At 29.5% G+C, this 10,887-nt stretch overlaps 2 protein-coding genes across 2 annotated transcripts; one reads left to right on the top strand and one right to left on the bottom strand.

Moving 5' to 3' along the window:
- Positions 1-5,403: 5,403 nt before the first annotated feature.
- LOC124426653 (pre-mRNA 3'-end-processing factor FIP1) lies at positions 5,404-8,391 on the bottom strand. Its single transcript, XM_046968647.1, has 4 exons — positions 7,912-8,391; positions 6,865-7,770; positions 6,421-6,773; positions 5,404-6,322 (listed from the first exon to the last, which is right to left on the bottom strand). The coding sequence occupies exons 1-4, from the start codon at positions 8,089-8,091 to the stop codon at positions 6,202-6,204; spliced, it is 1,560 nt and encodes a 519-aa protein (XP_046824603.1). The 5' UTR covers positions 8,092-8,391; the 3' UTR covers positions 5,404-6,201.
- A 718-nt stretch (positions 8,392-9,109) lies between these two features.
- Positions 9,110-10,787, top strand: LOC124426701. The gene is made up of 6 exons (XM_046968782.1): positions 9,110-9,114; positions 9,308-9,347; positions 9,420-9,507; positions 9,624-9,805; positions 9,895-10,202; positions 10,597-10,787. Exons 4-6 carry the CDS (start codon positions 9,639-9,641, stop codon positions 10,605-10,607), a joined length of 486 nt encoding a protein of 161 aa, XP_046824738.1. The 5' UTR covers positions 9,110-9,114; positions 9,308-9,347; positions 9,420-9,507; positions 9,624-9,638; the 3' UTR covers positions 10,608-10,787.
- The last annotated feature ends 100 nt before the right edge of the window (positions 10,788-10,887 follow it).

The raw sequence follows: 10,887 nt of genomic DNA, 5'->3' as shown, positions 1-10,887 counted from the left end.
ATGGTTACAATGGAGTGACACAAAAAATAGGACATCGACATGATCCACCTGCGTGCACAAATGCGAGACACATACTTATATACGCATTCAAATAGTGCGATAGAAAACGTTGCGTTTAAGAAAAATGACGAATAAAATCCAAGAGATCATTGTAATTGAAATGAAAAAGTAAACGAACGTTAAACATCTTGTATGTAAACCAGCGTGATATTTCTACGCTTTCATCGCGTTTACTAGCCTGTGCTCCTCGTATTAATTTTGTACGCGCGAATATACAACAAAACATAAATAATAATCACATACATGGATACATAGGATATACATTATATACATACACATACATACAAAGTTCGTGTTGTCACGAATGTATCACGAGGAAACATTCACTCTACTTATACCCACCGTTTTCAACTGCCATGGCGCTGATGATATATGTGAAAAGAGAATTCATGAAATGAGAATTAAAAAGATTAAAAATAAATAATAAAACAAAAAAAAAATAAAAATAAAAATAAAAATAAAAAATAAATAAATAAAACTAACTAACGAACGAACGAAAGGCTGAACCGATCCATCCTGCGTCGGATCTTTTTCACCTGACGAAGGCGAAAGGGCGAATGAAAACAAAACAAAACAAAACAAAAAAAAAGAAATAAATAAAAAGAGAGAACAAAAGAAAAACGAATAAATAAAATTAAATACAATAAAATAAAAGAAAAGAGATAAAAAGAATGAACAAGAAGATGTAGATCAAGGCGGGAATGGTGCGCCCTGATATTAAAGACTGATGTACAGTTGCGCGCTATTCTCTCATCGCTTAAATCATAATTCATGTACTACACATATACACACCCATAGATACGTACACGGACATATACACCTTTAAAATATACGACACAACACATCATGTCCATGTCATATACCATGTTCATACCATATACTTATAACACAAAACATTTCTCTCGATGTCACACACACACACACACACACAAACACAGACACATTCATCAATACGACACATATTAAATAATACACGTAAACAGAAATATGGATTCGCAGGGATAACATGAAACGTTTGGCAGGATGCGGCGACGTAAATCGTTGAGGGTAGGACCGTCGGTGGATTTCAAATTTCGCGCCATAAATCAAAACTCTCATCGTCAAAATGTTCACCGTTCGAATTTCGAACGGAACGTTTTATTTCTTTTTTTTTTTTCGTTTCTTATTTTCTTGTTGCTTTTTCCTCGTTTTTTTTTCTTTTCTCCTTTTTCTTTTTTCTTTTTTTATTTTTTTTTCCTTCAATGTAATTAAGAGTTATTCGAAAAGATTCGATTGATTTTAAGGAAGATAATTGTTAATCGTTTTTGTTTCTCGATTTTATGATTAATAAGATAATCTTTTGTAAATTCAATATGGTATATATTTGGAAAAAAAAAAAAAAAAGAAAAAGAAAAATAAATGGAAAATAAAAATTACCACCGATCGAACGTTCACACTTACGGCGTACGTCGCGTAAATTGATAATTCGTCTGATATATGTCATATATGTATGCGTATTCACAACTCGTTCATCGAACATCGCCGATTCTTACGCGCCCGATATCGATAAAATAATAGATAATAAAAGGAAGTTATGGCGCGACGATTTGAAATCGATTTTAAAAATTCTTCCATTAAGATTTAACATTCGACAAAAGAAAAAAAATAATATATACATATATACATACTTATATATATATATATATATATTTGTATGTATGTATATGTATATATGTATGTGTAAAAGAAAAAAAAAGGGTCAAAAATCTAATTTGATTTGGATATTTCGAAATGTTAATACTAATATAAATTGTGAGCGTTGTAAGAATTGGCCGGTGTTAATCAAGACACGCGGTAGTTTGACGAGAGGAAAGAAATAATAATTAAAGAAAAAATAAATTAATAAATAAAAATAAAAAATATGGAAGAAAAAGATAAAGAAATTTAATCTGTACTTTACGCTACGAGATATAAATTTAGATAAGTGGGACGGAAAAAGGCAAACGCATTATATCGGAAAGAAACAACCAATTAACCAACCAACCAAACAAACAAACAGACAGACAAACAAACAAACAAACAAACAAACAAACAAACAAACGAACAAAAAAGAGAAAAGAATATAAACAAAAATCTTGTGTAACTTGTATATTAGTGTATAGAATGTAGAGACGCGATATATGAAATAGCCATGAACAAAAAAAAAAAAGAAAAGAAAAGAAAGAATAAAATAAAATCATTTTCGACAATGTTTTTTACAACAGGCAGAAACAGTGCGAGTAGTAGACGTGTCACTATATTACCGTTTAAGTAACGACAGAAAAATAATAAACACACACGTAATAATCACAAGAGAGAAAGAAAGAGAGAGAACGAGAGCGAGTGTGAGAAAGAGAGAGGGAGTGTATACTAAGTATGTACGTTGTGCGTGAGAGAGAGAGAGAGAGAGAGAGAGAGAAAGAGACATTTTTCGAAAAAAAAAACAAAAAAAAAACAAAAAAGAGAAAAAAGCAGCACACAAATGAATGATAGCACTATGATTTTGGCACCACGAACAAAAAAAAAGAGGAAACGATTCAATTTTTCATCTCTGATACATCCTCTCATACGAAATAGATAGATTCTCGTCCGTTTCTTTTTATTATTATTATGATTATTATTATCATTATTCGTTGTTTTCGTTTTTTTCTTTTAACATCGTCATTTTCGCTTTCAACAAATCAATAATTAGTAATAATCGGCTGTCAATCGTTTGAAAAAAAATAGAAAAACAATTCGCCAAAAGTAAGGCGACACAATTAGTCACTGCGAAATGCTTGACCCATCTAATCATCTCTCTTTTATATTTATATAATATTATTATTAATGATAATGATAATGATAATAATAATAATAATAATAATAATAATAATAACAATAATAATCATTATCACGATTATCGTACCGTATAAAGACAACTATCACCTGTCGTTAAACGAAGCGTTCGTTCGTATCTCAATTTTACATTTTCCTTTTCACTTTTTGTTTCCCTTTCAATTTTTTTTTATCTATTATATTGAAATAATGAATTTTTCGTGTTTATTGTTATCGCGGATCTTTTTGAATCTCTTAATTGGTCGTTATTATCGCTATATAGAAATTCATCGAGATTATAATAAATCGAGATAAATAAAATGATCGACGCGGATATGATAAATGATAAATGTCGGACATAGTTTTATTACATATTTTCATTTTTTTTCTTTTTCTTTTTTTTTTTTTTTTTTGTAATTTGCTAACAATGCACACTCGTAAGTTAAGAACGTTATACGTACATACAAAGATCATTTGTCAGGTATACAAATATGTATTTATTGTTTATGCACATACGTATATATAACTTGGCAATCTTTTTTTCATCGCGTCTCGATTTGCTAGATCGTCGATCGGTCTATATTTCTTTCATTCGTTCATTTTTATTTTTATTGTGTATTTTCTTTTTTTTTGTTGTTTTTTTGTTTTCGTTTTGTTTCTTTAATTAATTATCTTCCAATTTCTTTGATTGCCCGGATCTAACGATAATTAAATTGTGAATCGATTGAAAGAATATTTTTTTCATTTTTAGAAAAACACTCCGAATAAAAATTCTTCGTTAAATGATGGGGATAGATTTCGGACGAATAAGTTAGTACGAAAAAGAATGGATCGAGATTAATTTATAAAATTATTATCATTTTACACAAAGAGAAAGAGAGAGAGAGAGAGAGAGAGAGAGAGAGAGAGCGAGAGAGAAAGAAAGAAGAAGAATTATAATTAGAGAAATTTCACGAGTTGTATTAATAAATAGAATCGTTTGAGAGTGTAAAGAGAGACAAAATAAGAAGAAAAAGGATAGAAAAGGAAGAAAAATGACGAGATAAATAAAAGAAATTAAATGAAATAGTTTGCACGTCGAAACGTGAATCCGTTTTGTTTATTGAAAAAGAGCTACCGCGTGGGGATATATAAATTAAAAGTAAATAATGTTATTATAAATCAATTATTCGGGCGTTATTTCCTCATTACAACCCGTCCCCTTCCTCACAGCAATCTATCTACTTCAGTATGATTATAAATAATATTTGTTCGTGCGTGCGGCGAATGAAACATAATTAAACGTGAAATTAGGATTCTAATGTTATTTCGAGATTAAATCATGGGTACCCCGTTTATCCTAGGATATAATTACTTATATCGCGCCATTGCTCGCTAACCCTTTTCTCTCTCTTTCTCTCTCTCTCTCTCTCTCTTTTTTTTTCTTTTTTATTTTTCTAATTTCACTTGTCATTTTATTTCGTTTCTTTCTTTTTCTTCTCTTTTTTTTATTTTCCTTTTTTATTATGAATTTTTTTTTTCTTTTCTTTTTTCGTTTTTCTTTTTCTGTAGACGACGACAGGAACATATACGACGTACTACGATAATAATACTTTAAAACTTTTATTTATTCTCGTTATATCTGTCACTTTAATTCAATACAAATTGAATACGTTAAATACGTTCTAACGTATATATTTTTAATATTTCCAAAGGGGAGATCGTTATTAAAATTTTTCTTTCTCTGTATCTCTCTCTCTCTCTCTCTCTCTCTCTCTCTCTCTCTATCTATCTATCTATCTATCTATCTATCTATCTCTTTCTCTCTCCCTTTTTCTTTTCTTTTCTTTCTTTTTCTTTTTTTTTTCTTCTTCTTTTTCCAATATTACAATCTAATACGTTTCTCGAGAGAATATTACGAGATAGTTTTTTTCTTTTTCTTCTTATTGATTTATCACGTTCGTGTTAATAAAGTTTATATGTATTTCATTGGAACGTTAAAAAATATGATCATTGAATCGTTTTTCAAATAAATACACGCGCTCGTTCAATCTTTTTCTCATATTTTTCTTTACGTTCGTATTAAAAAAAAAAAAAAAAAAAAAGAGAAAAAAAAGAGAAAAAAAAAGAAAAACAACAAAAAAAATGGAAAAAGAAAAAAGAAAAGAAAAGAAAAAGACACACTCCCCTTTTCTCCCCTTTTTCAAAACGACATCATGTTGACAATTTGTTTTGAGCACTTGAAGTAGCACTTTTTAACTTTATAAGTAGGCATACTCTAATACGTCAGATACACACGTCACACACACACACACACACACATACACGCAAAAGAATACACTCGACACTTAAATACGACACACTTAAGGGAAAAAATGATAATGGATTAATGGTATTCTAAATGTATCATATATATGATGGCTGTACAAATGTAACATTTTTTTCCATTATGTATGAAGACGATGAAACAAAAGAGGAAAAAAAAAAAGAAAAAAAGAAAGAAAAGAGAAAGAGAAAGGAAAAGATTTGATGAAAAAAAAAAAAAAGAAAAGAAAAGGAAGTATAATTGAACAAGAAAAAGAGAAAAACAGAAAAAAAAAGAAGAAGAAGAGAAGAAAGAAAACACACGTGTGTGCGACGATCGATATTAGGTCGACATTAGAAAATCGGCGTTATTATCGATCCATTAATTCACCCGCGTGAGTGATTTACCAATAAACTATTACTACTTTTAATTATTATGAAATACAATTTCTGTAATAACATTATGATATAAAACCATACATTGAATGGCACGTGTTTGTCATTTTAATATTTCTATTTCCTTTAATGCACCATTAATTTTGTTTCCTTCGGTTAACCCAATTACAGGATTATACAAATTGGTGATGGGATATAAAAATCATTAGGACGAGCAAATTATTTTTTTTTCTTTTTTTTTCTTTTTTTTTTTTTTTCCTTTTATTTTGTTGTAATCAATAAATTTTATTTCATTATCGCTCACAAATGATAATTGTCTTTACTTATAATTAAGAACCATGAGAGAGAGAGATAGCATTCATGGTGAATTTCAGGAAATTACAGACTGCGAAGAAAATACAGTGCGAATATGGATTATCATCAAAAACAATTTTTAAAAAGTATGAAACTTTTTTTAGCTTCGAACGTCGATTTCTTTTTAATTAGACAACGATGTTTATATACATACATAATCATGCATATATATATACGTGTATGTATATCTGTGTATATATATATATATATATATATATATGTATATATATATTTGTGTGTATATATATATATATATATTTATATATACATTTCTATTCATTCGCTTTCTTCTTTAGAACGTTCCCGGTCGGAGCGTCTTGATTTCTTCTTACGTCTACTCGGACTTCGCGATCGCGATTTGTGTCTACGAGATCGTGACCTTGAACGATGCCTATGCCTAATGAAAAAAGGTAAAAGATAGATTGAAAGATTTCTTTGGAGAAAATTTTGAAACGTAATCGTGTTTGTACGATCGTTTCACGTTCGTCGTCCTACCTCTCTTTATGTCGATATTGCGATCGTGATCTATCGCGATCTCTTTCTTCGTCTCGTGCTACGGAGTCTCTTTCTCGATCACGATCTCTGATCATTGAATCTTTTTCCCTTTCACGATCACGCTCCCTTTCTTTTTCCCTTTCTCTCTCCCTACCCATCGAATCCAAATCTCTTTCACGTTCCCTATCTCGATCTCTATCCCTCTCACGTTCTCGAATATCTCGTTGATCTCTAGGTGGCATCAAAGGTGGTATAGATATCGGTGGTACCATTGTGGGTATCGTTTTAGGGCCCATATCTTTCTCTTCTTCGCCTTCTGTCATTGGAATGGCTAAATTTGTTGGTTGCCAAGTCTATCGAAGGAAAAATATTAAAATTATAATTGTATTATAAGAGATAAAATGAATAGATTGTATTGTGTATACTTTTAATGTGTCTACTTACTGGATCGTTACCCCATTGATTATCTTGAGTAGGTTCATAACTTTGATAATACGGATCAGTCTCAGGCATGTAGAATGGAGCTGGCTCTCCGGGATATCCAGGAGGTGGCATATCGAAGGGTGGAGGTAATCCTGCTCCTGGCGGTGGTACGCTCATATCTGGAAAACCTGGTTTTCTAGAATATTCTCTTCTGTCTGCTGTCATCACTTGTATTACGTTTCCTTTAGGCGGTGATTTATCAAGATTCCTTCTAGAAGCTAATCCTGAACTTCCGATGACATCTATAGTGCCAGCCATTTTTCTACCTGGCGGTGGTCCAGCTCGTTTTGGTCCCATGATACCAGAGTATTTACTGTTATCATTAGTAATTGCTACTTGTGGTACTCGCATACCACCTGGATTACTTCCACCGCCTCCCGCATTTAATATCAAACCTACTCCAGATTCACTTCTCATTTTTTTCTGTCGTTCACAATAAGCTCTCCAAGTTTCTTCATTGAAACCATAATTGAAATAGTCTGTTATATCTGCACCAGGCTGTCTCCATGGTTTATCTTCTAATTGATCTAAATTAAATTCATGAGCTGGCATTCCATTGATAACACCAATTGTTTCGAATTCGTCTATACTAAATTTCCCTGGTTGCTTATTCAATTTATCAGGTACCCCTGATGCGGTCGTAAGTAGGCCACCTCTTTTAATATTTAAACTACCATATGCCGGTGTCGATTTAATATCCCCAATAACTACATGAACGTCGTCGTCAGAATCAGAATCACTTGCAGCTTCTCCATCCTCTTGACTGGAAGCTTCTCTTGTACCATTTTTACTAACATCAGGATCATTTTCATCTTGCATATTATTCAATGTACATTCTTCTCTAGGTGAACCTGCATTTTCTGATATCTAAGCAAAAATTAAGCAAATTCTAGTTAAAGTTAAACAAAAAAAAAAAAAAGAACACGTACATCGATTATTTATGCTAAGATTTATTCAAATATCGTTTTGAAGTAATACGCCGGGAATAATAGGTTATAAACGACGCACCTCGGCTAATCTTTCTGGAACGTTATCATTTTTCTTTTCTTCCAAAATTTGTGATGCTTCTTGAGAATTAATAGGTATTGAATCATTTTGTTGACTTTCAATTTGAACATTTGTCGGCGATAATTCTTTTCCATCCGTTGAATCTCCATATAACCACTGTTCTTCACTTTCGTCCGCCATTTTTCCTCACTTTTCTTGACAACCAACAATATAACCCAGTTCTAGATACTTGTGTTGGTCAAACACTCTACGTTACCTACCGAGTAAATAAAGATTTCATTTGAACGTTGTATCTATGTTCAACCCTTTTATATTTACTGAACAATAAAACCTACTCTTCGCCAATTTAATGAAACATTAAATGAAACAAAATATTTTTGTTGAAAATTCAGACTTTATGATAACGTAACGAATGCGATGTTGCCAAATCATGCATATCATTTAGAACACGAATAATATAAAATTTGATTGTCTGAATAATTCGATTTGCAGAATTTTCTTATCTTACAAAAATTTCGCGGAATTTTCTTTGGAAGTTAAATTATTATATTAATTAAAATTAAATATCAATACATAATAGTATTTGTGATAGATAGAATTGTCATAATTTATATTTTCATTATAGTTTTCAAATTAAAATTAATATTACATAATAATCTCTATGTATATTAAGAATCAGTATTGATACATAATATTGTATAAAATTGCTAAGAGAAAATTATTATCAAATACCGGTTTGTTGCATTTATATATTTTAATAATTTTAAATTATATTATGATGGTTTAACGTGACTTAATAATATAACTTTTTATTATATACAAAGGAAAAACGATATTAATACTTGATATACTCTATGATCTATGTAACGCGTACCTTTTACATCTTCATGCTTTCACGGCCATAAACGTATAGAATGTTTTGTTTACATGGCGCGATCACAGCGCTTAGACGGAAGTGTACACAACTAAAACGTCTTATAATAACTCTTTCCTTTGATTTGACACGAATAATAACTAATCTATATAATATATATTGTGTATATACATATATATATATATATATATATATATATATATATATGAAATAATTAACATATAGTTTCTCCTTTTAATTTTGTCGTAAGTGTCGGTAATACAATCAATTATTTGTCAATTCAATTTGTCAATTGAATATGACGTAAAAGTTCCACAGGTAAACGTCAGGTAGCGTAGCAGTCGTATTCTAAATAAGTATTGTGATTTAAAGTTTTATTATGTCATAAAATTTCAGTTAAGTCGTAATTAATAAATGTTGGTGTATATTTGACATAGCAGTTCGATTGGGATTTTAATTTATTATTTTTTCTCTTTTTTTTTTCCATATCAACAATGCAAATTTCTCGTATCAACAAACTAGAATTGTTTTCCGTAATCTTTCGAGGTTATGGAACTCACAGGTTGGTATGTGACAAACAATAGTTTTATCGTTAGAAGTAATATTTTTGAATGTAAACAAATTTTCTTTGTAGATCTCACAAATACTACGAGATATTAGAAGTTTCACCAGATTGCTCGCAAAAAGAAATAAGAAGATCCTTTATTGCGTTATCGAAAAAAGTATATTATTTTTTTCTTTTGGTAAAAAAAAAAATGACATGTCAAATATATTTCAGAATGAATATTTAGTGAAATGAATGTGTTAATAAGAGAGTTTATACAGTTGTTTTCTTTAGTTTCATCCTGATATCATGGGAAAAGAGGGACATGATAAATTTGTAGCGTTGCAAGAAGCTTACAATGTCCTCAGCAAGGAACATACAAGAAAACAATATGACATGAGTTTAAAATATAATACTTATTCGTCATTTTATCCTGACCATAATCCAAAAGCAGACCATTACCATGTTTACAGATCGTACGTCTATCAATAAAAAAGCAGTAATATTGTATTGTTTTGATTTTTAGAAAAAATACTTCATATTTGTCCGTCCACTTATTTATTAGACGTAGAGAATGGGAAGAGCATATGGCAAGAGGAAACTGGCAACCAAATTACAATAATAAAGAACAAAAAAATATAAATTCTGAGCTATTAATTTATATTGTATTTGGGATATTTTTAATAATTTTTCAATTGATAATTGTTCAACAAGGATTACTTAGTAGAATTGATCTGATGCAAATGAAATATCAAAAAGAATATAACGCAATACGACAAAAGGTGAAAAATCTTACGTTTGAAGAGCAGATGGATCTTGTGAAAGAAAAAATGAGGATACACGAGGAACAAGAGAATAGAAGAAAATTTGATGGTGAATATAAACTTTTGGAAAGTTCATTATATACAGGATGAAACATATAATTTGATTATTATTATTTATTTAAAATTATTCAATATTCCTTCAAAATATTCTATTTCATAGTGCACATATTATATTTATATTGATTAAGAATTTAAAATATTAAAAATTAAAATGAACAACTGATATAAAATGTGTTACAATTACCTTGCGAACATTTTTTGTAAGAAAAATAATGAAAAAAGATAATTTAAAACTATCTTATCGATTAATCATATTATTTGATTCATTCTGTTTTTTAGATATATATATATATATATATATATATATATATATATATATATATATATATATATATATGTATGTATATATATAATATAATTTATGCAATTAATATTTGTTTCAGATAAGAAGTAAATATATTATTTTAGAAAGAGTCATTACAATAGTTGGTCGTACAAATATTATTATATAGTTTAAAGAATACATTCGTATTGCTTAACGTGTGATATTAAATATAAATTATAATGCAAGATATCTGATATATGTAGTATACATAGCAAAATTCATGAATACACAAAAGTGTTTATGAACTAATGAGTCTACAAATGTATATTTACACGTAATCAATCATAGATAAGGAAGAAAAAGCAAGAAAATTTATTTTTTTAAGATAATTATTTTGTCGTATATAGAT

Source organism: Vespa crabro, chromosome 1 (genome assembly GCF_910589235.1).
Source record: "Vespa crabro chromosome 1, iyVesCrab1.2, whole genome shotgun sequence".
NCBI classification, from domain to species: Eukaryota; Metazoa; Arthropoda; class Insecta; order Hymenoptera; family Vespidae; genus Vespa; species Vespa crabro.
This window is presented reverse-complemented; position numbering and strand designations above follow the sequence as displayed.